Source organism: Seriola lalandi, unplaced genomic scaffold (assembly GCF_002814215.2).
Source record: "Seriola lalandi dorsalis isolate HSWRI2012SDOR001 ecotype SW California unplaced genomic scaffold, Sedor1 jcf7180002054861, whole genome shotgun sequence".
Lineage (NCBI taxonomy): Eukaryota > Metazoa > Chordata > Actinopteri > Carangiformes > Carangidae > Seriola > Seriola lalandi.
The window spans coordinates 3,073,712-3,101,573 of record NW_019525414.1 but is presented as its reverse complement, the minus strand read 5'-3'; the positions used below and the strand labels follow the sequence as shown (position 1 = coordinate 3,101,573).

At 40.6% G+C, this 27,862-nt stretch overlaps 3 protein-coding genes across 6 annotated transcripts in view; 1 reads left to right on the top strand and 2 right to left on the bottom strand.

Moving 5' to 3' along the window:
* The window catches only part of pex14 (peroxisomal biogenesis factor 14), a 45,216-nt gene extending 31,062 nt beyond the window's left edge, over positions 1–14,154 (bottom strand). For all 3 annotated transcript variants that reach the window (XM_023427693.2, XM_023427694.2, XM_023427696.2), the window contains exons 1-2: positions 14,054–14,154; positions 12,807–12,857 (exon numbers count right to left, since the gene is read on the bottom strand). In XM_023427693.2, coding sequence (XP_023283461.1) covers positions 12,807–12,857; positions 14,054–14,089 — 87 coding nt within the window. In that variant the 5' untranslated portion in view covers positions 14,090–14,154. The remainder of the gene's footprint in view (positions 1–12,806; positions 12,858–14,053) is intronic.
* A 1,475-nt stretch (positions 14,155–15,629) lies between these two features.
* dffa (DNA fragmentation factor, alpha polypeptide) lies at positions 15,630–21,388 on the top strand. Its single transcript, XM_023427407.2, has 6 exons — positions 15,630–15,830; positions 17,029–17,187; positions 17,282–17,436; positions 17,816–18,020; positions 19,074–19,201; positions 19,660–21,388. Exons 1-6 carry the CDS (start codon positions 15,737–15,739, stop codon positions 19,861–19,863), a joined length of 945 nt encoding a protein of 314 aa, XP_023283175.1. The 5' UTR covers positions 15,630–15,736; the 3' UTR covers positions 19,864–21,388.
* Positions 21,389–23,727: 2,339 nt separating this feature from the next.
* Positions 23,728–27,261, bottom strand: masp2 (MBL associated serine protease 2). 2 transcript variants are annotated; one of them, XM_023427332.2, is made up of 6 exons: positions 27,145–27,261; positions 26,849–27,071; positions 26,588–26,765; positions 25,780–25,911; positions 24,320–24,516; positions 23,728–24,070 (listed from the first exon to the last, which is right to left on the bottom strand). In XM_023427332.2, the coding sequence occupies exons 1-6, from the start codon at positions 27,150–27,152 to the stop codon at positions 23,897–23,899; spliced, it is 912 nt and encodes a 303-aa protein (XP_023283100.1). In that variant the 5' UTR covers positions 27,153–27,261; the 3' UTR covers positions 23,728–23,896. The 2 variants fall into 2 exon arrangements, with proteins under 2 accessions (XP_023283100.1, XP_087035764.1); XM_087179638.1 differs by lacking the exon at positions 27,145–27,261 and having other exon boundaries at positions 26,849–27,135.
* Positions 27,262–27,862: the final 601 nt, after the last annotated feature.

Below are 27,862 nucleotides of genomic sequence, written 5' to 3'. Positions count from 1 at the left end.
AATTTTACTATAGTGTGAAAGACTGTAGCTACATATTTAATGACTCAATATGCTAGGTATGCATGATGATGTCATGTGACTGCTTCATTTCCTTTACATTGTAAATTTAAGTAAAGTAATAGGTCAAAAAGTGTGTTGTTTGTTTTTACAGGTTGTGGTTTGCAAAAGAATAATTCATCTTCTTTCAGGATTTGCTTACATGATAAAAAAAACAAACAAAAACACATCATTGCAGCATGAACAAACAGCCAAACATTTTAAAATAAAAAAGATGAATCAAGTGGCTCTTTTACTCTTGTGAGATCGCCAGAAAAACACGTGGCATCCAGCCAATTCAAAACTAGCTTGAGAGATACGGTATAAAGCCGAGTCTGACATTTCTTAATGTGTAACTGTCAGTCGTGCTGCCTGGGGTTGCCCTTGCTAAACTAGCGAGACAGATGACTGTTTAGATAAGGACATCCCCAGCGGGGCCCTCAGAGCCCCGAGAGTCCCGATGACTAAAGAGCAGCGACTCCGTCAGTGACACCTCACTTTCACTTACTTTGGACAAAAATACTTATATAGCCCACAAATGCCTTCTAATTCAGGTAAAAGGCCCAAACCATGAGTCTGGAGCCGCTCTGAGAGATGAGGGTCATCAGAGATTAACCCATGGCACTTTAGCAGTGGGGGTGCAAGAGGGGAGTCACAGCAGAGCACAACAAACTACTTAGCCACCACAAAACATTCCAGCCCCTTCTCAGCTGCAATCCAGTAATGGATACTTCCTCAGCTCCTCGATTGGTCAAAATGTTTTCATACAATAATTTAATTCAGAAACACATTTACAAAGCAGGAGTAATCAATTTTAATTAGTTGATTTTTTTTTTCATTCGCATAAAATTTAATGTACTGCCATCGATCTCCTTTGTTCTTTAATGCAGTGCCTCTTTCCTGTAATTCGAAGCTTTTCTTTTTCTTTTTTCTTTTTTTTTTCTATTACAGTCAATGATGACATTCTGTGACAAGCAGCTCCGTGTGCTTCTCTTTACGGGGAATGAGCATTACCAAACATAGGAGTGCTCACGATGTAACTTTGGATCAGTGGAATGTACTAGATAATGTGGTTATAATGTGGTTTCAATATGCATGAAAAGTTTTGTCCGAAAACAAAACAACAAATATAAAAACATTTTTATGATACAATAAAAATAATGAACTGGATGTAAACTTTGTTCAGCGATCATTGCTTAATGACTTAAATGACCATTAATATTACATATTCAGGTTATTTTGTATTACAAAATTGTATAAGTGCGCACCATTTTAGAAACGCAACCGTACAAGTGGAATCTACTAAACATGTGGTTATAAAGTCGTTAATGCATGTGTTATAAAAACTTTTGTTCAAATAAGATTTACTGTCACTAATCAATGGTTGCTCACTTACATTTCACAAAAACATAACAAATCACACACTTTTATCTTAGAAAACCATAATATACAACTTTAAAAATAAACAAAAACTGCATTGTAGTCAATAAAAATTAATCAAACATTTACATTTGAAAAAAATAAGTTTTTAGCCACAATAAACTGATTTGCATAAATTCCTTGAAATGTCTTATGTGAAAATAAATTGGAGAAGCAACTGGATACCGTCACATAAACAAGCACATAGGCTTTTCTTGAAACTGCCACTGCTCTATGTGTTGTCCTTCATATCATCAAGGCCCGCTGGCCTTTCACGTTCAATTAGCTGATTGAGGCAAAATGCAAGCGGCACCAGCAGCAAACAACGTGAAGCTTGTGTCCAAGCGACACACCACAGAAGTTGTGTTGTGGTGTCAGGAGAGGAACCGACTCCGTCACAAGCAACTTACAGTGACAAGCCTATCCTCCTCTGTTGATACAAACTGCTCCTCTCACTGAGGCAGCACCCACCCACAGACACACACACACACACACACACACACACACACACACACACACACACACACACACACACACACCGTGCAATACAAACACAGCACAGCAACTTGAAGTGAACCATTACAATAGGCAAATAAAGCAGGGAGCTGAGGTGAAGATGCAACGAGTTGGCATCAGTTTTGTGTGCGGTCCTGCCAGCCTGCCAAATTGACTAATAAAACTAGAACAGAGAGGCCAGTGACAATAGAGAGAGAGGTGTCCTTTTATTGATCAAATTATTCCTTCTTGGGTACACTGTGCCACTGGATGAGAGTATGCTCACAAAGACAACCAGACAGATTGTGACATTCCAGTGACATTATAATCACACGTCAACCCTTCTCCAGTCAATAGGCTGAATGCACTAATCGTGCGTCTTGGATCAGCAATTTCATGGTCTTCAAAGGGGGCCAGGAATTGGTGGCATGACCCTCCACACGGGGTGAGACCCCTCTTTCCTCAGCGAGTGCCACAGAGAGAAGGAGAGAAGGATGGTGTAAAGGGAGATGCACTGAGGCAGGAGCGGAGTCAGAGAAGATTAACATCGCCATCTACTGGTCAGGGGTGGTACGGGTCGAGTCAAAGGGGGGCGGAAAGCCTGGCAGTTTACCCTTGCGGCCTGTCTTTCACTGAGACCTGTCAGAAACATTTAGACACACTTGCCAAGACAATGGGCCACACATCTACAGCAGCAGATAAGGCAGAATGAAATCACCGTCAAATGAAAAGGGGAACTTAAAGCAGTAGGCCTTCGTTTGGTTTTGGAGAAAGACCAAACAGAGTCTGTTCCTGATCACACTAAGTGACAAAGAAAAATGCTGGCTAAATCTCCTTTACTGGAGGCCTCCAACTGCCAGTAAGAATCTAACCTCAGGACTAGGATGAGCATAAAAAGAGTGTGGTGCTGACAACGTCAGAAAACAACAATCATCAGGGTCACAGAAGTAGAAGTTCTCTTTCTTCTCATTTAACCCGATGCCAGAGAGGATACGAACACGACAGCTCGTCAGATCGAATAATAATTCTCCATTTCAACCTTTCTGAAGCGGTGAGGTTACACACTGGAGATTTCACTGGTTGTTAAGTGTCATAAAATAAAATAAGCATGTGGCATTTGTTTTATATGTGCCGCACCTAAATATAATCCACCTCTTCTGAGAAGTTGAGAGAGAATATCAGGTTTTGCAACATGTTTGCCTGATGTAAACTGTAAATAGACATGAGACATGTGACAGTGATATAAATCGACACACGTTTACTCCTATACAACTCCAAGAATGTGCCTTAAATTACATATAATACAGTACATTTTTTGTTCTCTCTTTAGATCTCAGATTATTATAATTGTATTTGTTTTCTTTCTAATTATGTTTCTAAAGAGGCACTCATTGTTCTGTAACCTTCCTAAAAAGGTCATGATTACAATTTCTTCTAAAGAAACAGGTTCCCTTTTCATCAAAATCATGTCTCCTAAAATGGAAAAATTTAATGACATTCAGATCTGAACAAAAAAAGAAGGATTCATCAGAAAGGAATGTTGCACGTCACTGCTGCACAGCACCCATACTTTTCGTGACTACATGACAATCAGAGGCAATGGTCGAAGTTTAGGTGTCAACACCCATGTGAACTCTAAATCAACTCACGTGGTGACGGGGGAAAATACATGTTTTACCAGGCTGCTCCAAAAGAATGAGGAGAGGAGACAACCCACAGTGAACCACTATAATGTCACACAGGGTGGCGTGTTACAGCAAAGGGGCTGAGTTGGCAAGCAACTCAGCAGCAGACGTGCACCTGTTCTGACATTTTCTGTCGACCTTGACACAGAAAACACATGACAATGCCACTCTCTGCATTTCAAAAGTACAGGGTGTTTGCCCCTTCACTTCCCCTTTTCCCATCCCCATGATACCTAAAACCACTTTCCACACAGTATGGAAGCAGAGAAAAACTATGACGTCCTATAGATGTGAAGAGGGACAGATAGGAGGCAATTCACGTAGTGGCAGTAAATAACAAGGAAAAACAGGGACTTATAAGGAGAGATACTGAGATACTGAGGCATATTTGGGGACAACCAAAGACTGTTCACTCTTTCCACAGGATCGCAGGCCACTAAAATCTCACTTAAAGTCCCAAATTCCACAGTAAACACAATGTGGAAGGGACGACAAAAAGGCCTCTCCTCTGTTTATTCCATTTCTATCATCTCCCTCTCCCTTTTCCTTTTTGATGTTCATGGCAGAGCTACAATTCATCCATCCATCTACTACTTTAATCAAAAAGAAAGCGAAGTACTGCTGCCAGGAGAGCTGCACAGGAAAACAAATGCAATCTTCCTGTTAATCACTGCATTAACAAGAAGTCGACAGTCTTGACGCACATGCCAGGGAGGGGAGCCAGTCCAGGTGTTGGATAATTGTCAGTTGTGTCAGTGGCTATGGTTGCTTTTTTACTGTGCCAGCCTCTGTTTCACTGCTGATCTACTCTTGTGCCCCACCTTAATCATAGCTTTTAAAAGTCCTCTTTCTGCTGAAGACTGCACACGGACACAAAGAAGTCTTGGCAGGGGTTTCTCCGTGCTGACTGTAATGGACTACGGATGAAGGCATAGACGTCCCGCAATAATCAGTGCCAAGTCAAGTGCAACTCAATTTTCAAGATGCACGAGTAGCGTGTATTTTGAAAGAAAAGCTGAAGAACCCCTTGGAAAAAAACAAACAAAAAACACATCCAAGCTCTGTAACCTTTCTGAAAAACAAGTCCATACATCGCCTTGCTGGCAAACAACCATATATTAGAAACACATCACAGTAGCCGGAAAAGAGACTTGCCAAGACAGCAACTTGTCAGAAATGATTCAAGTGTTTCTTTCATTCAGGAAAAAAAACCTTCAGCTGCAGGTGAGGGAAATGTCATTCTGAGAGGAGGAGATGAATTGCAAGCCAATGCTCAACTTTTCATTATAACGCACTGAAAACTTTACAGTTTACTGTCAACACACTTCTGTATCATACATCTAAAGATAGGGTAATTAGAGTGCAGTATTCTCACTTAAGTTCTCCATTTTTGCAGGTTTTAAGATAATTTGTCTCATTTTCTTTATTTCGCTTTCATTTGAGCCTGGAAAGTAGCGCACTATCTCCTTTTTTCAGATTCCCCAGATAAAGCCACAATCTCAGGGCGCCACACACAGAGAAACTCTGAAATCCCATTAGCATTTTGCTTTCATTATTTTTAATCAAACCCACAAAACTGACACATATTAATTAATATCCATTACCAGTTTTTTGCCCCTCTCCCTGAGAAGACGTTGGGGGGGAAAAGAAGCAATTAACTTAACAAAATAATCAAAAAAATTGTTTCAGAAATCCCTGATAAATGTCATGTGAGGTCCCGTCTAAATGTAAGAAGTGTAATACATTCTTGCTGTCATATTCCATTAAACTGCTATTACAGTCTTGATAGAACTATTAGTCACTACATTATTAATAACATTAATGTATTTACATTTTTGGTGTACAAGCCTGCTTTCATGCAATAATTTATGAACCCGACTTCAGATATGTTATAACGTTCCCCATCTAGGCTCTTTTGTGTTTATTATTGATTGTGAAAACAGTCAAAATTCCAAGTCAGATCCCTCTCTGCCCTCCCCCAACCCCCTTAATGTATTGAAGTGGGCTGTTTACATTAAAGGACTGGAATAAAGTGCATTTACATCTGAAGCATAACTTCATAATTTACATTCCAACATTTATTAGAGGTGACAAACGAGCATTTGGTCCACTCGTGCTTTTCCACAATGCAGCACTCATTCAATCCATATAAATTACAGCTGGGCTATGGAGTGCAAGAGCAAATTATTTTATTATATTTATGCATGTATGACTCTATAGGGGGTTACTAAGACAAACAGGGAATTACTTGATTAGGCCAACTGTGGTTAACAAAGAAAGAAATATGACACAGAGGGTAGAGCCAATCAAATCTCAGCATTATTCAAATGTTTGGCCCTAATTCAAATATCTAAAATGCAGAGAACTCGGTGTAAAAGCTTTACATCTATAAGAATTGTGTTTTTACGAAATTAGTAAACTGCAGACGCCAGTATAGTGACAGTATACAGAGCCGTTTTAAGTGTTCCAATAGCTTATACCCTTAGCTAGAACTAATATTATTCAATTAAAAGAAACTTGCCTAAAAGGCAGTATTATATTACATAATTAGACAGGGCAGCATTTTCAGAAGTGTAGTAATGCACTGAGGGGATCCCAGCATTTGAACAAATATCTGGCGCTGTAGGGGAGCTTGCCGACAAATTAACAGCTAATAACTTACTGGGAAGCCAGATAAAAAGAGAAAAAAATGTTCCCCAAAGTGTCAATTAAAAATAATTTTTCCTCTGATTCCCACACTTGTGAAAGCATGATGTCCTAAAAAGCATTTGGCATAGTGTGCCAAAATTGCATGTTGCTCATTTCTTTCTTTTTTTTTTTTTTTTTATTCTTACAAACTGGATTCATTCAGAGAGAGATAGCTCAGCATCAGCTGCAGGAGCTGTGAAAGTGTAACCGTATGGCTCTCTTGTGAGAGCACTTGCTGGTCTGAGAGAAGAGACAGACAAACGGGTGCAGGGACGGAGGGAATTGAAGGGGGATTCAATCAAATTCATGTTCATTAAAATCAGAGGACATCACAAAAATTAGAAAGATGCTGACAAATCAAAGGGTCTCAGTACCTGAATTACCATAGTCATTTACTTATTAAAGCCAGGATGCTTCCTGTCAATCAAGACCCATCACATTCTCCATTTGCAGCGGAAAGCCAGCGTAATTGCTTCTCATACTAATCAACACAACTTGTGTAATTATGCCTTGAAAGTGACATTGGAGGCTGAGAGCGATGTGAGCAGTCTTGACAGCGGAGACATCTCAGATTCATCGGGAGATTTCCAGCCTCGCTGCAAGGAGACAAGCCACTCTCAGACCAAGTTACTCACTCGAGCAGTTTACAACCATAAACACAAAGAAAAGACGATAAATCAAGCTGAAGTAATTACAAAGCAGAATAGAGAGTATAAAGGAAGCTCAGCTCAATAGGGCCACTTTCCCAAGTATATTGAGGCAAAATGACTACGCTGTAATTAAACTGGTGTCGTATTTCTATCATTTCTTAAGTAAACACATTATGACAGTTCACTAAATTGTGGGAGAATAGGAAATTACAGCTCTGTTACCATGCTGTTTACATTAATATACTTGCTGACGAAAACCCTACAAATAAAGTCCTAAGTATTCATTAAAGTTTATTGAATTCAGCTTAATCACAGACTTTACATATGTCTCCAAAATGAACTGTGCGTAGAACTAGCTTCAGCATTCCTCTGAGCATTGGAAGACTATCCAAACCATATTCCCAGGCTGCATCTGTCACTCGTCACATGGCAGCCCAGGCAGGAAGGTCAGAGCGAGGTCAAATTAATGCAACAAATCAAAAGCCACGGGTCACGACATGAAACTCTATCTACATAAAATATGTGTATTATTGACATACAGTGACAACAGCTTGTTCCTCATTTACCACGAACTTTACAGCGAATTAAAGGGATTTTCGATGCCTTCATCAAAATCCAGGATAAAAAATGCTATTGTCTGGGTTGGCAGTGCAGATCTGGTCCGGCTCAGCACATGAGGCAGAAACCACAAAATAAATAAAATTTATAAAATGGGTTGGACTCATCTGTGTTCATCATTTTCAAAGTGGTGGGTGGAACCATCAGAAAAAAAGTCAGCAACATCAAAAAGAATTCAACTGATAATTCTGGCATACTATGAGGGGAATAAGCGAAATGATTTCATCTGTGAACAGAAACGAAGATGAGAGATTTATAGCTCATAAAAAGTTCAAACGACAGAAAAACCAAAAATCCTTGTCTGTGTCATTCCTCACTCATGACCTCCAAACTTTAGCACATGTTGAAGACAAAGTGAAGAAATGCTCTTTGTGGCCAAATGTGAGAAAAACAAGTACAGTTACTGACATAGAAAACAGAAGCTTTTACAGGAAAAGCCTGTGTGGTTCACCCCCTGCGTTCAACTCTAATGAGTCAAAAAGTGTGACCTGCACTTAAACAAGAAGTCACAGCCAGAAGCTGTAAACTCATTTTCCCCATCCAAGCCAGCAACGTCTGCAGGACCTGGAAGATGTGCTCCGAGCATGCACAATAAATCTGACGTGAAATCATAATCATAAAAGCAATTAGCTGACCCTGCGCCACTCGTCCTTGGACATGACAGTGAGAATTCATACAGAGTCCTCTAAGGAGGCAGGCTGCCGGGTTGGGCGAGGAGGGGAAAAAGTGCAACACAGCAACAATAAAATGGAGGGCTCTTCCTGTATCATTAACCACCGAAACAAACAGCGCATGATACACAATGAACGTTGCGCTGAGAAACAGAGAAATGAGATTTTACGTTTTTCAAAGAGAAAACTTCACCACGACCACTGAAACAAACTGCGGTGTGCAAATGTTTCACATGTAAATCTATGGGCATATGAAAGAAAATACATGTGATGCCATGTCTTTTCCATATCTTACAGCACTCTGCATTGGTTCCCACCGTGAGATACAGTTTTCAGACAACATTCAAAATGAGTTTAGTTATTTGAAATGAACCACAAAAGTATGAAGACAGATGATTTCCACACGCGCCTTTTGTTCTGTGCTTGTGCAGAGCATGTAGCATGTTTACAGTCAACATGACAGGATACAGAATCTATTGACTGTGAGATGGCAGGTGAACAGATTTATTGGACTTTTCTCTTTCAAGGAGTGTGATCGAATCTGAGAAATCTCTCTTCACACACCCTTGCATGCATGCACACAGACACACACACACACACACACAGTTACTCGCCATCACTTCCCACCCAGTAATTACAGCGAGGCCGAACTAGTGGCTGCCACCTAGTGACCGTCTTCTCCAATAATCATGAAATATCTCTATGGCTCGCGCCCCCACTCGGACCATAACTCTCCTTTACTGCAGACAGCTCCAATAAAGGATTACAATTACAATTAAAGTAATGAGCAAAGAGGAAAAAAGGAAAATCTCAGAGAAGGTTCCCTTGACTAACTAAATGGTAGCCTAGTTTCTTGACAGAATGGAGTTACCATACCAGACTCATTACTGGCTCCCATTTCTTATTCTGCCCCAATAATTAATTTGGAGCGTGTTGAAACCTGGAGTCCTCAAAAATTAAAGTAATGGTTTTAAAAGTGTTGAATGTGAAATGAATTGAAATATGAATGATCCAATATGAGATTAACTACTTGTTATTTTTGCTTTATGGCAGTGTAAACCTAAAAATATTAAAACCACTTAAAATGTATTGTAACTCAGTTTTTTTAATTACTTAAGTTATATAATCCATTGAAGAAACACACACACACACACACACACACACACACACACACACACACACACACACACACACACACACACACACGGAGGACAGATCAGTTTTAAAGGACATATCTTTCCAGAAACACATGGGGAAAGTCATTAAGGACAAAAAATAACTGAGTCAAGACCCAAGAGTAACCTCTGACCTCCTGGTATCACCGCTGTGTTACATTTGCGTTACACCCACAAAGTGAAGAAAAAAGAAATCTCTTTTCAGAGCTAACAGATGAGCAACATCTGTCTGCCTGCGACTCACAGGGCTCCGCAGAAGAGCCGCCAGGGAGGGAGAGGTGAAATGAGGAGAAAAAGAGCCAGAGAAAGACAAAAGGGGACAGTAGCAGCAGTAGTGCCTTCATGTCACCGGCTGGACCAATTACTGCTGGCACGTCCTCTGCCAACCAGCCAGGTCCCCCACAACTCCTGCACTTAACATACTGCCCCCCCCCCCCCCCCCGTTGTATGATGGCTATTGCAGAGGGGCTACGGAAATTCAGAGACTGCAGAGCCAAAACAGATCACTTCAAAGCGGCTTATTTAACGCTTGCTAAATTTTTCATCACAGTCGCTTAATATCCTGGGGAAGGGGAGCTTTTGAAGTTGCTGTGAGACCGGGGATGTTCTTCTTACAATTCTTTTTCCCCTCCCATTACCACCCTCCCTCTGCTGTATTAAAACCCCCAAACCTAAACACATACACACACTCCGTTTACACTATGTATGCCCTTATGCACACGCAGAGGTGTGAAAATGGTACAGATACACCTCCTGCACACATAACCCACACGCTTGCATTCCTACACAATAACATGCTTTTTCATTCGGGGCCTGTGATTTTTCAGTGTGCAGAGACTAAAGGACAGGCTTAATATTACCAGGGATACCCAATAGACTAAGAATCCTATTTGGTGAGGGGACAGTACTTAAATGTAAATCAGCTGCACACCCACATGAGCCTTCATACACGTACATCATAGCTAAAAGTTTCTCACTGAGTGGCAGCAGTTAGCTTTTTTATGCACTGGACCTTCAAATAAAATCAGGGACACACTGGACACACAGTCATAAGCGAGTCTGATTCTTATGTAGCTCCTAGAGCACAAGACAAAAATCACAATCAGATATTACATATAGTTTCACTTGGTAAATTACGAAGGCCATTTTTCATTATTATTTGACATTTTATAGACAAAAGAATGAATCGATTAATGAAGGAAATAATCAGCAGATTAACTGATAATGAAAATAATTGCTGGTTGCAGGTATTAATTTTTCATTTCATTCATAAGAGTCAAATAAGTTCAGAACATGGGATTACTTGAAACTATAATGCAGATCTGCCTCCGTTTTTTTATGTGATCAAAGGGACTTTGTTCACATATAATTATCGTAGTAATGTGTTATTTGAAAGCAATGTGGACAGAGTGATTGGGGAAAACTAGAGGTGAGCACAGGGGAACACCGCAGGGAGACAGCGGCAAGAGACTGGCAGGGATAATGGCCATGGCAGTGATCAGTGGAAGGTGGAAGGGGGAGGGGGTTATAGACGAAGAAGAAGCAAGCCGGGGTGAGGGCGAGCAAAGAGCAGCGCCAGAGGCAACAGCAGCGGCTGGCAGTGACTGGTATACCAGTCAGCCATGGAACACACACTCAGTCACACACACAGTCTCTCCCATACATTTTTTCTCTCTACAGGCACTGCAGGTTCAGACCTGCACCTCTGGCCTGGTCAGTGGCAGAGGCTGTGGCACTGCCCCCTAAGCTTGGCTCTGCCACAGAGGAGAGTCCACACCATGCAGTGTGCCAGGGCCTGCTGATCTGGGCGAGGTGAGTCAGAACCTGTTAACATGACTGGTGTCCCCAGCCTGATACGCACATGTGCACATAAATGTTATACAAACGTGTGTGCTCTCTCTCTGTCTCTCTCTCTCTCCCTCTCTCTCTCTGTCTCTGCCCTCCCAACCCTGCCAGCACTCCCTTTCCTCTCATCCAGATAAAATCCTTTCAGACACAAATTTCAATTATTCACCTCATCCAAATAATGCCATGTGACAAGAATTATCCCTACTGTAATAATCCACTTAACTGGGAAAGAGCAGCTCATCAAAAAGAGAAAGGAGAAAAGGGGTTGGAAGTGAGGGTGGTGGTGGTGGTGGTGAGGTGGTGCTAGTGGGGGGTGGGGGGGGCTTGTCAACCAGTCTTGAATCAGGACCCTCATAACAAGAATTTCTTCCCTTTTTGAGGAGGCAGTCTTGAAGCGCACTGGGATGATGAAATTGAAGTAAATTGAAAGAAAGCCTGGGAGAATGCTCCCACAATCAATAACCCCAGGATTAAATTAGCCTTGGCATGAAGGGATGATGGGGGGAGGATGAAGAGTGAATGGTGGTGAATGACATTGAGACATGTAGACTGAACAACACAGCACTCCTCTAACCTGGATGCTGTGTCCATACAAGGACAGTGAATGTACCTGTGATGTATTCCATCCCACTTAGCAATAAGGCACTGGTTATAATCGTTGTCATCACTTGGGCCAGGCTCATCTTATAAACACTTTCCTTTACAGATTATTGAAAAGCAACAGAAGTTTATTCTGTTTAAATGTTACCAGCTTTGGTAGTATTAACAACTAGTATTTGCAGTTTTTTTTAGGGCTATTTTTCTTAAATACTCTTCATTGGGGACAAAGACAAACTATTAGGAACCAAATTCAAAAACTTCTTGGATCCATTTGTGTTGTGGATGAAAAACAGTGGACTAAACTAAGGACAACAAAGGTATGTGGTTAAAGTTTTATACTAAACATGATTAAAGCAACTGTGGAAACATTGTCACTGCTAAAATAGAACTTTCTACATGCTTTTTCTCTCCAAAGACAAGGAACATGAAATACACTCTCATTATGGGCTTGGGGACATCAGCATGGTGCTAAATGACTGGCTGCTAATTGGAAGCGTTTAACACTTGATCTCACTGGGGAATGTGTAATATCATCTGATTAGCCAAGGAAAAGTGGTTTGTTGATGAAAAGATGAAAACAAATGTCTTTAAGTCACAAGATCATAAAAAAACACAAGTTCCTCAACTATGTGTCATCAATTACCAAAAGTATACAGACTTTCATTATTTCCAAAAAAAGAAAAAGGGAAATGGTTGCTGATTTTACTGGTAAACACGCAATCGAAGCTGAGGCACTGATCAGTAAACAGAAAACACTGTTTTCTTTACTATTTGAGATTAAATCAAAATTGGCTCATTTGATGTAGCCTGCCATCTCTATCAAATATGCATTGACATCAAGTGGGAAACTTTAATTTTTTTGTGATTTTTAGTCCACATTGCCTCAAGTCAAGTAATTTGTATTAAATAATGAATCCTTACCAGTGCTTCTCTGGGGGGAGCTGTTGCACTATCTCCAGGTGGAAGGCCAGGCTGACAAGATAAACAAATACTTGTATTAGAGCGCCATCTACTGGACGACAGAGGGTATTGCTGGTTTCACACAGCAGTGTTTAGAATGACATTTACAGTGGGCATATCTATCTATCTATCTATCTATCTATCTATCTATCTATCTATCTATCTATCTATCTATTTATTTGTCTATTTGTCTGTCTGTCTATCTATCCCAGAATCTTAATGCTGCTTAATTAACTGAAGACTATCTGCAAGATAGAAATAAAAACATGAACATCTTTAACATCATGTACTTTAAAGCCTCAAACACCTAACAACATGACAGTCTAGCAGGAGAAGAGGACAGTAACATCTGTCACTTAACTTTAAAAATTCCTTGACCTTAATGTACTTAAAATCTAGTTATGTAAATGGGGAGAACAACGTAAAATCAGCTGTTTGCATTACATTTACTAACCTTCTTATGCCTCATTTAATGCTGAGTATTAACAGTGAGACTTGAACTGGATACATGTATATAATAAGGTCTAGATATTTTTGGGGTAGATATCTGTTGCTCATTCACTTGGTGATTAACTGGGATTTGAATGCTTCAGTTCTGAACTTTGCACAGCCCATGGTATACATGCTTGCTGAAAGTATACATTGTAAATGAAGCAGCAAAGTGCAAAGCTGCACCTGGCAAGGTGTATGACTCACAACTTTCCTTAGCCTTTGTTTTCTCAGAATGATCAATGCTTGTCAGCAACTTAAACCGACACAGCGTTAGCAAAGAGCCGAATACAAACCGCCAGGCTTATCAGGCTAACAGTGACCTTTTCACATCATGTCATTAACTGCACATAATAAGACAGAGACAAGACGCTATGGGCAAGTGGAAGGACGTATATTCGGTCAGGGTAAATAGCTAGTCGACTAGGTACGCAAGCCAAACGGTTTTGACAACATATGGTAAAGCACAAGAACGTCAGCTCGGCCCTTCGTGCCCACTTATCAACACAAACATGTCTGAGAAGCAACTTTTGAAACGCTACAGGAGCTAGCTAGCATGCTAGCTAGCAAGCATGCTAACCTGAGCTAACTGAGTAGTTATAAAAGTAACTAACAAAAAATGGTGGCATTCAGGGGTCACGAAATATAAACACATTGTAAGAGTTCACTGTCGCATCTGGACACCAAGAGGTAAATGTTTTAGTTGCATAAATGTAGACCTGTGTTGGTGGATCAGGTTGCTCAGTGGATGCCATCTTCCTATTCCTCGTTTGTTTGAGAGGCTGCTCGAGTGAACTACACTCGATTGCTTCTCCTGAAGAGTAACGAAGGTCTATATTCACAAAATGTCACTACTTATTAACTACACTGAACTTATGCACTGAACACAGCGCAGTCCACATGCAAGCTCAATCAGGAATTTACCTGGAGCCCCTTGTGCTTACAAGTAACAAGCAAGCACAACATCAACTGAACTGGTAAAAGTCTTTACAATAATAATACAATAATAATAAAAACAATAAACTTAACACAAACATAAACAGAATTAGTAAAACTATATTGATTAATTAATGTTTCAGATAACATTGTGCTCCAGGGCTACATTTTCATACACAAATTAAGTCCAAACAACAGAAACTACATTTCAGAGGAAAATGTTGTACTTTGTAGTCCAGCACATGTATCAGACATCTAGTTACTTTTCATATGACAATTTAAAAAAAAACACAAATAATATGTTTATAAAACACAGTGCATTGTTTAGATTTGAAAAAGATAAGAAAATTCCCCTCTAAACTTCTGATAGGATCTATTGAGGCCCAGAGAGGTTTTACACTCCTATTTCACAAAAAAAGCATGCATTTTAATTCGTATGAATTATATGGGGAAAAAACGTCAAATTTGTGTATTAAAAATTCGTTCTTCTTTCTTCTCCCGTTTATCATCTCATTACTCATGGTACTCTGGTCATCCTTTGCATGGCCTGCCTGACCCCTAGGCATGGGGACCATTGGACTGATATGTTTGAAATACTAGCTACACCTATACACAACAGTAAAATGCTGCTTACACACAGATGCCACATTGTATTGTATTAACAATTATATTATTATAATTGTTGATTATTATGATCTAGTTATTTAGTTCTTATAACATATCAGCCACAGGGATCATTCTGTAGAGAGAGTACATTTAATTATATTTAGCTGAGAATACCTCTGTACTTTTGCTTAAGTAGAATTGGAATATGGGACTTTTACTTGGAATGTAAAGAGTGTTTTACATTGTCATATTGGTACTTTCAAGTAAAGCAGCACTTCTACCACTGAATAGAAGAGAGACTCCTAACAATCAGGGGTCCCTGAGATCCTGGGGCCCTCGGGCACTCGTCCACTTTGTCCTTTCGACAGCCCTGCTGTCATAAGTTCATAATGGTATATTCATTTTCATAGTCATCTTCAAGTGACACATTAAAAGTAGTAAAAGTAGATATTAAAGACCATAAAGACTTGTGAGAAAATTATGTCTGTAGGTTGACAGATGCTTTTCAAGTGAGACCATTTGGAGTCACATCAGTGTTATTGCATCTTAAAAATCTTCCTTAAGCTTCATTTGAATTTACTAACTAACTTAGTGCTAACTATCTAGCTAGTTAGTTATTTGGAAACACAAACTGTAGATTACTATTGCAAGTCGTGCTATTTTGTTGTCCCTTTGCCGCTTTTTCTCATCTTAGTCTTCTAACATACAAAACTACATATCCCAGAATCCGTTGCGCCAAAGCAGCGGTTCCGTGTTCGAATCTGCCAGAGCTGAGATAGTGGTCGGGAACTGCTGTCGGTATTTGTCAGTGTAAAGATAAGAGAAAGAAGAGAAATACGTTTGTCTAAATAACGTATAGAATGACGGACAGGAAACCGTGTAAGGTGTGTAATTTCACACGACAGAAATCATATGGGTTGGTAGTTCCCTCCCTGGATGAGCTGAAGATAAAAGGTGAGTAGTCAGATTGGCTACAACTTGTAAACGTGTGGATGTATTATGTATGTTCAGGATAAAAGTCAGAGAAATCCGACAATAAAGTGAAATGCAGTCTCATGTAGTCGTATATTTTTAGTATTTTAACATCGGTGTGTGTCCTACTAAAGCTGTAGTTGTAGGCTATAATGTGAAACTGAAACACAGTCATTAGGATGTACATGCGGTGATCTTCAGCACCAATATGATTTTGCTTCACACTTTGAGCTTACTTATGTCTTGATTGCTAACGCGCTGTGCAGCAACATTTTCATCGTGTCCAAACATGAAAAGTCAGATAAGACCTGCCCCCTGTCCTGCTCATTCCTAAAATACTAGTCAGAAGGCGTTGCCCAGATCACTGCACTTTTCAAGGTGTCTGCCCAGTAGAGGTGTAGATACAGCTTTTGTGTTAGATTGAAGCAGTGGTGGTCTTCTAGGACTATGACTACAGGTTTGTGTCATCATTCTCAACCATCCAACATGTTGGAAATATAGATTTTTGATCCTGCTGAAGTCTTGGTCAGTTGTCATCACACAATTCCTGGTGTCATTTGAAAAACTTCCATTAGTAAATTCATATTTTTAACCTCAGTATAAATCAAATGTGTTGTTACAGGTGTTTAATGAATAATGCACCTTCCCTTTAAAGCAGTTTCAGACAGAATATGAATAACATAAATACAGTAAAATACAGAGAATGCAGGCATTTTTAGTCTGGTGGTGATTAAAACAACCAAAGTGGTTGTGCAGTTGTGCAGAACCATGAAATCACTGCAGGTTTCATTAGTATTCTGTGATTCTGCTCTTCTTGATGCTTTACATGTGAATTAAAAAAAATACACTCATTACATAAAAGATTCACTGAGGGACACAAACAAATGTTCAAGAGGCAAACCCACCAACCACACAAGTGAAATATGGATTTATTAAAGTATACATAACTGTAAAAGGAAAGCCTGTGGTTAGAGTGGCAGAGGGCCGGAGCAGCACAGCCACTCAATAGCAGTGTAGTGGATGAGAAATAAGAACAGCTGTGATGAAAGAGGAGGTGACAGCTTAAATGGACATAACTTATTTGAAGTGCAGAAGTCATTGGTCTTTGCTGATGATCTGGTGGTGTGGCATTCATATACGATACGATGTAAAGTCTATCATTTCTCTTTTCTTCCCACAGGGTGTGAGTTCCTTGGGTTCAGCCCCAGTGACCAGGTCACAGTGGTCCTAGAGGATGATGGGACGATAGTAGAGGATCAGGCCTACTTTTTATGTTTACCCTTAAACACAAAGTTCATGCTGTTGCATGAAAAAGAGTCATGGTCTCCAGTTCGCAGGCGTAAGTAGGTTTACTTCTGTCTGCAGTGATTCTCATCATTTAACAGTGAAATGCCCAGCCTTGTGTTTTGGTACTCATTAACTTTTCATTATAGTTGATGGTGGCACAGCCTGGATGGCCAGGGAGTCTGTGCTGCTGGAGGCTGATGTTGTGGACACTTCCAGTGCTGTGGCACCCTGGTGGGACCTGGCCCAGCAGCTAAAACAGGACCTGGCCAGCATCATTCTCATGTCTGAGGCAGAGTTACAGGTACCAACATTATTCCTCTATTTCACCAACAGTGTGCTGTCATGCTTGAAACAGCGTGCACAGGTAAGAAAACAATAAGGAAATAGTATTACTTGAATTCCACTTTCCCCTGTTTTCACCATCAGCTTTTTAATATTTTTTCAATTTAAAGGCTATTTAGCTAATGGCTATATGTATATATACTATTCTATAGTTTTCCTACTGTCAACAAATGGAAAGACTAAACACTGCAACTGTTAATTTTTACTTCTTTTGTTCCATTATTTTTAGTTGCTGTGACTTTGAAGCACAACACACACAGCAACAACACAGACATAGTCGCCTAAATGTTAACAGTATAATATTGCTTTAAGTACAGTTTTATCACCTGCTGTTGCAGACCTTAGTGGATGCCCCGTGCTCCGAACTAGCCTCTGCTCTGGGCTTCCAAGAGAAGAAGGCTGAGGACCTTCAGGAGACACTGCAGAGGGTTTTGGACCGAAGAGAGGAAGAGAGGCAGTCCAAGGAGTTGCTCCAGCTCTACCTCAAAGCTGTGGAGAAAGAGGACAGACAGCAGGAAGAGCCAAGTCAGCCCAGCCAGGGAGGTATGGCTGTGTCATTATGTGGAAACGGTTATCCTAAATAAAGGTCTGGGACATTTTATTCTTGACTTGCACTCTAAAGAGGTTTCATAGTTTATACTGTGGTTTTCTGACACAATATAAAATATGTGATAAGTTGCTACTCCTTGGTTAGAAAGGTATTTCAGTTTTTGTATGTCAGTGTCAGTCAGACCAAAGAGAGGATCTGACAGCAAAAGTCATAGACATATCACTTTTGGATTATTGCCTCTGCAAATCTATGACAGCGTCTGTCTCTCTCTAACAGCTTGCTGATGACATAAAAGTGCTATGTAAGAGAGTTAAATTAGGTTAATATAAAATTGATTTTTTTGTATAGAATATTTGCTGTAAAAACAATATAAATCTGTGGGTTTTAAATGCCAGAGGTGCTTGTATATCTTCCTCTGTCCTAAAAAAACAATTTCAAATGAATAGCTGTGATCAATAAGCCTGAGTACAACATTCAACTAAATAATCAATATAATGCCATGATTGTGTAGCCCTGCAGGAAGGTAATGACCCATAAACTGCTTGTTCTTTGTCTGCAACAAAACCTGAATCAGCATGCAGGACTGGCACAAGACTTCTTCATAAATATCTTTTTATGTATTTTTATTTAATAACTAATCACACTATTTGTATTCAGTAGATCATCATTTTAATACATACATATTCATATACACCCCTGAGCTTTTGTATGTGCAAATGAGAAAGCATATTGTCGCCACGATGCTAGAAATACATGTGGTGAAATCAGCTGTATATTAGTATATTGATATTAGTTTTAACATGTTGTTCGTCTTATACATTTCACTTCCAACATTTACTGACAAAACTGGTATCAGTGTATTCCCTCTGCCGGTTTATAGTATTTACAGTAGATGGCGCATAAGGGAAGATGTGTGCTTGTGCATTTTGGTCACTAGGTGGAACCGTTGTCCCTGCTGTATTATCCCACCTCTTCAGTGATTTACTAGAACTATACCCTTTTATACAACAAATGATCCTGAGACAGAACCTGTTTCAATGTGTCAGGGGCTGGAGACATGGATATGCCGGATGGCGTGGAAGTGGACTCTGCATCCGGATTCATGCCCAGGACGCTGATGGTCTTGAAAGGAAAAACAAGCCCAGAGACCAGGCTCTCCACTGAAGATCTGCAGGTACTCCACTGAAGCTGATACGATAGATTTCAGACGGAGCTGAGAAACCAAGCTGCCAACAATGTCCCAACAATGTAGGGTTAGGGTTCATCATATTCCTGTAACATTGCTTCTGACACTTCTGGCTTATGTTTATCACACCCTATCCAGTCTAATAAGCAGCTATAAAAAGATTATGCAGTTACCTAAAACTGCAAGTCCTGACACAACACATCCATATACTTTAATAGTGATAAACTGGTGTTGTATGATTTACTTTAGCTAAAAAATACTCAAATCAACTCCTAACTGACACGTTGTCAACAAAAACTGAACATTATAATTTTCACAAAGGATAGGATTTATTACAGGGTGTGACTGAATTGCATATGTGTGCCCAGAAATTATAAATCAGTATAAAATCTAACTTCCTCACATTTTCTAGTGCTTGAAATGAAGGCTCTTCCATGTTTCTTTAGATGGTCGTGACCAGAGGGGTTGAAGCTATGGAGCAGGTGCTGGGCTGGGACAGAACGAGGACGTCAGCGCTGCTGCAGGCCTGCGAAACCGAGCTGACCAGACGTCTCCAGCAGGTTCAGGCCTTGCAGTCCATCAGGAGCAACACACAGCTGAACAGCAGCCAGCAGGAGGGCAAAGAAACACCAGCCCAAGACAGCAACTAGGCTGATTCTTCACCTGAGCAGAGACTGATAAGAATTCACACTACCTGCCTCAGGGCCAGTAGAATGGGATTTAACCCGTGTTACTGATAATACCCATAATGCTGGAATCCATGAATGCTAATGATGTTGATGTTTGCATCATTTTTGTAAAACTTGCAAACCACTCGAATGCTTTTGCCTCAAGAGGAAGCAAAGTGATTTGCACAAGTCATGTTTATCAAAAACATATTGGCATTAACCACTGGCCTCGACTGGTTCCTAATTTTGATTGAGCGCCATGCTGTGAAAATAAACACAGTTAAATATAAACATATCCATGTGAAAACTTAAGGCAATAGTTTGACATTTTGGGAAGTTATTTTTTCCTGCTGACAGTAAGGCTCGGGACACACTGCCTGTGTTATATGTGCATGACGGTCGCGGAACATCTTGGTTTTCATTTCGGCGCCCATGTTAACAGATTAGAGCTCGAGCCTCGCGGCTGCCGCGCATCATCTACAGTTTTGGCGTCTCGCCTATTTTTCCCATGTGATGCAAGTTTTCCCAGAAAAAATAGAAAGGGAAAGATTTGTTCATATTGACATATTGACATTATACCAGCAGCATTACATTAAACTGACACCTTCCACTATAGTTTCATTGTCTAGACTGAATCTGGATATGACACAGACATGAAAAAAAGATCAATATTATATTTTTTAACCATTTTAGTAATTGCATGTGGAGACAGTGGAAGCCACATGTGTTATATCGTCATAGCAGAAACCCAATGTAGGCTTTAATTATATTATGTCAATAATTTAAGAGGTGAAGGGCGGTAGATTTCCAGTTCGTTCTCTCTTACTCTCTGTGAGTGTGTGTGTGCGTCTTTACAAAAGTGTTAGTTAGTGAGGTTTATAAGAAAAAGAAATCAAACATTCGATCATTGATGACCATTATGCATAGCAAACTCAAAGTAGAAAGCCGGGGCTGGCAGCAGCAGCGCCACAGCAGACACGCTGGAGGTGTGGATACACACGAGCGTGCGAGCCACAGTAGCTGTCACGCACACGCAACACAAGCAGTGTGTCCCGGGCGTTAGATGAGAAGATCAACACCACTCTCATGTCTGTCTGTTCAATATGAAGCTGGAGGCAGCAGACAGCCGCCCTAGCTTAGCATAAAAAGTAGAAACTGGGAAAAAGCCTCACTGGTTCTGTTAACACAATCCATCTACAGTCTCAGCAAGAAAGTGTATTTCCCCTTATGTGGAACTATTGTTTCGAGGTTTTATATAAACTGTTACTGTTGACTCAGCTTCGCAGTATTATTGTTTACATTGTGTTCCTGCTTAAACATTGACAACTAAGACAAATTATGCACTCCTTTTTTAACAACCTTTGACTAACTACAGATAGGAAATATATCTATCCAGAGAAACCCTGTCAATCTCGAGTAGAGTAACAAAATATTTTGTGTGCTGTACATGTGCCATCATTGAAATGTGATTTACATATTAAATACAGGGGATGGGATGTTTAGAGTAGCAGTGCACTCTTATTTCAATCAGCTGGCAACATGGCTGGTCTTGTGCCTTCCCCAGTGACCGCTGCAAAAAGACACTATTATGCTATGTTCCCACTACGGTCCCGTAGGTCTACCTTTTCTCCAATCGGTTTTAAAGTCTACGAGTTCAGCAATTTTCCAACTTAAGATCACAAACGCGTTTTGAGAACAGGCATTTTGCACCACAGCCTTCATGTATGTGCTACTTGGTGTGAAATGTCATCATTCACTGACCTGTAACCATTAGCGGAGTCTGCACACGGAAGAATGAATAGTAGAAAATGCCATAAAACGATGAGTATGAACTCCTCGCACAAGACACAATACCAAAGTAACTTGCACAGCACCACATTAGAATGACAGGCAGTGCTGACAGAGACTGTGAGCAGGATCATACTGAGAGTGGCATTTTCTCTGAGATATGTGCAAATGCTGACATCGAGCAAATATATTTGTGTAAAAGCTAATTTGAATGGGTCACACAGACTTAATTTATTATTCCTACAATAGAGTAAGACAAGATAAGATGTGTGTCACATACACGCAAGCCTCACTGAGCACATTATGGCTGGCATTGTGGGTAAGAATAACAAAGCTTCTTCTTTGAATTGCGCAGAACCAATATTTCTGGACGAGTGCTCTTTAAGAGTTTCAATTATACACCATTGTGAAAGTTATGTACCAGTCTAGTGGCTGTGTGATATGTGACGGCGTGGACGACATGTGCGGGGTCTGTGTGACTCATAGGTTATGTAGAAGATAGCCTTTGTCATGCCTGTCATCTCATCACCTGTCTCTTGAACAATGAACACAAAATGATGGTGGATTTGAATTTGCGTTAAGGATTCATCTTTTCGTGCTGCGGTGAGATTTGAGATGTCATTACCGGTTTGTACTTTACAATTACATGTATCAGAGAAAAGTGGAGGACTCATATAGATATCTCATAGGCAGTTTCTTTAAAAAGTAAAGTGCTGTTTTATACTAAACCCCGTTTGAACCGTACTGTAAGCTCTCCAACACATTCACATTTTGTATTTAAACAGGTACGACAATTGTTACACAGAGAAGCTGTATGTGACTGTACAGTATGTGATTTAAGGTACCTTTTATACACATGTTGAATGGTGCTAGGAGGGTTTTTCTAAAATAAACCAGCCCTCAAACTTATGACATTTTTCCCAAAGGTAAACTTTACATGTGTTTATTTTGGGTGTAAACTCATACAGTATCTAAGTGCATAAAAACGAGCATTTAGCACAATCTGTTTTCTTCACTCGAAAGCTGAGCATGGTGTAGTGACACACAGCATCAGTTCTGAGCTCAAAGCTAGATGCTCTTCTTTGTGAAAGTAAATCTAAATACCCAGAAGTACTCACTACTGAAAGGTCTACCATGATAAGAAATATTAACACTGACAAAAACACCTCCTTTACATGTCTTTTTTTCCCCCCATACATTACAGTACCTTCATGCCCAAGATACAGTGCTGTCAACAAAATAGTGAAGGGCGTATTAGCTATAAGCCTGTTGGCTGCATGCTGCTGAGCGATATTTTCCAACAGTCGCCTAATGGGTTTCATGGTGTGCGTAATTCCTGTGGAATTGGCTCCAACAAGGCCGAACAGTAAGAAGTGAGCGCACTACGGGAGCAGTTGATTCTGCTATCATGTGTCACACCGTCTTGCTGGATTAGATTATGAGTTAACAGTGCTCGGCTAACAACTGCAGGTTTGCTCTGTAAGCACCCGACTGCCCTGAGGACTGTCTGGACATTTCATGCTGGAAACAAGCCTTATCCCACGTGGTCGGATGACTTTCAGAGAGCACATGTCCACTGTGGACCCACGGATTCTGTTTGGAGCTGCAAATGCCAAGGGGATATATGGGTCAGTACCTCGCTTTGCCAAGTTGCGGTGGCCTTCAAACTACAAAGTATGTAGCAGCATAACAGTTCAGTCAAAGTGAACAACATACTGATGTTCATTGTACAGTCACAGGACAGAAGTGTTGGCCCTGTGTGATTCCAAGGGTCAATAAGAAAAAAAAAAAAATCACACCCTGGAGTGACAGGAACAGTAAAAACAAATCAACACAAGTAAATTTCTTTCTCACATCAGGCTTGTTCTTTTGCCCCACTTGTGGGACACTGATGGAGAAGTGTCAAATGAGAGGCAATTTCATGGGATTGAAGAACCCTATAATGACTGTTTTGATAGAGGAGTAGATCCGGGATTGCTCAGAACAAGCTGAATTATGTATGAAGGTTAAATGACGAGCATTCACCGCGTCTTAGACGAGACCGACTCACATCCAGAATACTTTAAACTGAATTCATTTATTGTATCTGCCATTAAAATGCACCTCAGTCTTCAGCTGGACCAGAGCAGAATAATTGTTTGCATTGCGTGAAATTTGGAGGGTATCTTTGTAGCACAGTTGTCATAATGTCATAACAAGGATTCATTAAGATAATGTCACATCAGTCTTAAGTCAAAGTGAGGGATTCTGCCTTTGTACTGGTGTACTTGATCTTCCATCCCTTGTTTTTCCCGCTAGCATCAGATCTGAATCTAACATGCACTCGGTAACTCCCTGTGTCAATGCGGGCGGGTGCAGTTGATCCACAGAAGGGTCCGTACTCTTGTCCAGCTGTTGATATCTGGAAAAAGAGGAACACCAAATAAGGAACAGGGATGTTGATTCATTAAATGCCTGACTGATTGATGTCCAGCCAAACTTAAATATGCAGGAGGCCGCATGGCCAAACAGTATATCACCCAAGGAGGACAAGTCAGTGATAGACTACCTCCACAAGCATGAGGAGGAATACATTGCTTATTCATCATCTCTCTCGCGCGCGTGTGTGTGTGTGTGTGTGTGGGGTAGGTTCTGAACTCACACGACTAACCTTCAACATATCGTACGGACAGGGGACGTCTGGGTGTCCCTCTATGTCGAAAGGTTCCAGGAAGTCCAGGATTATTCTGTAGCCCTCCGACAGAGATATAGTGTGATTACACTGACTCATGGGCGGGTAGGGTTTTGGGTAACCCGAACTGGTCAGAACCCCCGATGGCGAGGTCAACACCTGGCTGTGGCATGGCACTGTGAGCAGGAGGACTCACACACTCATTGAAATGTCTATTAAAAGTGGTCATTTTGGGGCACATTCCAAAAATGTCATCCACTCTTCACTGCTCAAATCTTTGCATCTCATGCATGTTAATTTGAAAAATGATAAAGTGTTATGATCCACCTGCAACTGCTTTATGAGTTACACGGTCGTGAGCCGTTTGATTAGAAGAAGATTTTTCTTTTTTTCATGTCAATTGAGACATTTCCTGGCACCATAAATGATGGGATTCATTTAGGTTTGCATTATTGCCCCGGCGAGTGTGCAGATGTTGTTACAGACAAAAACAAATGAGTATTGCAAAGAGGCTGAGTTGCTGTAATTCATATAATTAGTACAATCTGTAGGCAGATAATCATTTTTTTTCCTATTCATTGCGTGATTTGTTTTGTCACCCTTTTCCTCTGGCAAAGAATAATAATTTAAGGCACATCAACTGGTAATTGTGATAAATTACCCAGTGTCAGTACACTATTAACAGTGCACACAGGTATCAATTTTTAATGTCATTTTGAAGTTGCTTTTCCCTTAGGAATCGACAGTAATTAACCTTGCTTTACACCAGCTGGCAAAGATCAACTACTTTATGCATCAGTGTGCCTTCTCGGTCTGAAATTAGTCAGCGCAGGCCAAGCCATGATGGAGTGAAATCCAATCTAGGACACTATCAACTGTGTGCCCAGTGTGAAATGTCGGAAAATTGCTTTTTGAAAATTTGTTCTGCAGTGCTGTGAAATATTGAGATCATTTTGAAATACAAATGGCTTTTTCTTACAATAATTAGGCGTAGCTACAAGTTTGCGACACAGTAATGTGATCTCATTTTCATCCACCCTTCTCGAAAAGTCTCAAACGAGCGACATTTTGTATGTTGATCGTTTTTATTAACACCTTAATGCCACATCGACTAACTGTGCCGACTGAAAGATTTGGCCATTATAGTTATACTATCAACAAATGTGGTGGAATTAAAATATGTTGTGCCTCAAACAGAGCTCAATGCAAACTAATGAACATTTGCTTTATTGCCATCGATATCTGCCGTGCTGTGTCTGGTAGTGAGGAGCTGAACACTGTATTTACTCTGCACTGCACGCTATCTTCACAGAGATGAATATACAGTCGAACGCTGTGTGCTGAGCTCTTAACACTAAACCTCATTTCACAGGTTTTGACTGGCTGTGACTGAGCTCAGTTGAGCTCGTCTCTTGAGCTCTGGTCTGCGTTGCTCTTACCTGTGCAGGATCTGTTGTTGTCATGCAGAAAGTATCCCTGTCTGCATGTGCAGTAATATCCACCGATGTAATTGTGGCAAAAGTGATCACACGCTCTCTCCCCGCCCACCTTGGACAGACATTCATTGATGTCTGTGAGAGAGACAGAGACAGAGAGGTTGAAGAGTGAAACACTACAAAATAAATATGCATTTTTTTTTTTCCATTCATGAGCATACTTAAATACCTGGTTTTTGGCTTTTACAAGTGAAGCAGACACTAAATGAATCTAGCTCTTTGCTCACACAGAATTGTGCCATCAACTGGCTGAAACAAAGCGATGACCAGATGTTGAAATGAACTAGGAGTGATCGTTAAATCCAATTAAAAGTATTAATTGCATGAAAACGGAAATTGCAGACAGGCCTTTTTTTTTTGTTTGCTTTAGGGCCATCAGCAGCAGAATACAAAAAGGAAGATTCAAAAAAAAAAAAAGGGGTCTGTAATGAAAATGTAAGGATGCCAAGACAATAAAAAGGTATTTGCTGAACTGCTTCGGATGGCCGACACAAGTTCCTTGGAATAACTCATGTTGCACTTTATCCCTGCTGTGTGCCATTGTGTTGTTATTGTTATACTTCTATTTTGCTTATAGCCTTTCTTCTTTTTTTTTCTAAATTTGAATTAATATTTTAAAACATTACTGTGCATACTTGTGGTGATACAAACCTGCTATTATTTCTCTCGAAACTACCATCAAACTCGGTGTAATTACAGCCACCAAAAACGTATCTGCCTTCTGGCAACAAATGTCACTATTCTGCATCACCTTCTGAGGTGTAAAATGCTTGGAAGCCGGTGAATCGGCCCTCGTTAGAGTAGTCACTCCTAAAGACCACTGACATGAGGTTCCCGGCTGATAGGATGACGGTGTTCCCGGGGGTGCTTTCGTAGTTCTTCTTTTCCTCACCGCAGAACCGCAACGTTTCTTTTCCCTCTGCCAAAACCTGGTTTGACAAGGTCAGAAGCCTTTTAGTACAGATTCCCAGCGCAGGTAATGGGAGTTGGGAGTTTCTCCAGCATTATTTACCTGGATGTAGTCGTATTCACACCGGTGGGAGGGTTCCACGCTGAAATGGGTGAAGTAGAGTTTGACCCTGTGGCCGTCTGAGACAGTGATGTTCCACACTATGTGCTGGTTGTCGGGGTATGGCTGGGGGAAGTCGGGGGAGGTGAAGCTGCCATGTAACCCTGTCATTTCCACACTCAGCGAGACATGGAGGAGGGAAAACAGGACAAGTACGCAGCAGCCACTGGGCAACATTAGGTGTGATGGCAGCAGTTTAAAGGATTATTTTGCACAAATAAATGCTAAGTGACACTCACCTGGTCATGCTGGCTTCACAGTCCCCAGATATATTGTGTGTTTTGGAATGGCTCGCTCACTGATCTGAGGGTAAATGAACCCAGCTGTCCTGGCTGGCCGACATTTAGGCAAACAAAGTGAGACAGGCACATGATCAGTTTGTCATCGTTTCCCCACCTCCCTCAGTCGCAGAGATCTATCAAACTGATGAATGTCAGAATCAGTTATATTCATTCTTACTCTTAAAGTCTCTCTCTGATTGTTTTATCACCTCAGAAGCAGTTTTGTCTTAAAATTCATCGCATCCAACAAAAGACATGAAGGAAGACTGACAGCACATCGCTCGGTTGTCCGAATCATCAAAAACCACCCAAAAGTTTTTCAGTCTTAATCTTCGCATTGAAATATCTGAAGCATAAAAATGAAGATATATTCATAAAAATGAAGATCACCTGTCGTCTCGTATCACTCATCTGTGTCCTTCGAAAAGGCGTTTAGACAGTGAGGCTGATCAGACCAGACTCTAATTATTTCAGATCCTGCTTGATTGCTGAGTTGTGAGGCTGTTAAATAAAAGCCCCACAAAAATAAATACACAACACCCACAACATTTACCAGCCCAGACCTTTTGTTTGCACCTAATCACTGTATCAGGGATGAAAACAGTCAGAGGTATATCAGCAGAGGATGAAACCAGATTGCTTCCTTTGATTGGTTGTTTTTATTTCTTTATTTCTT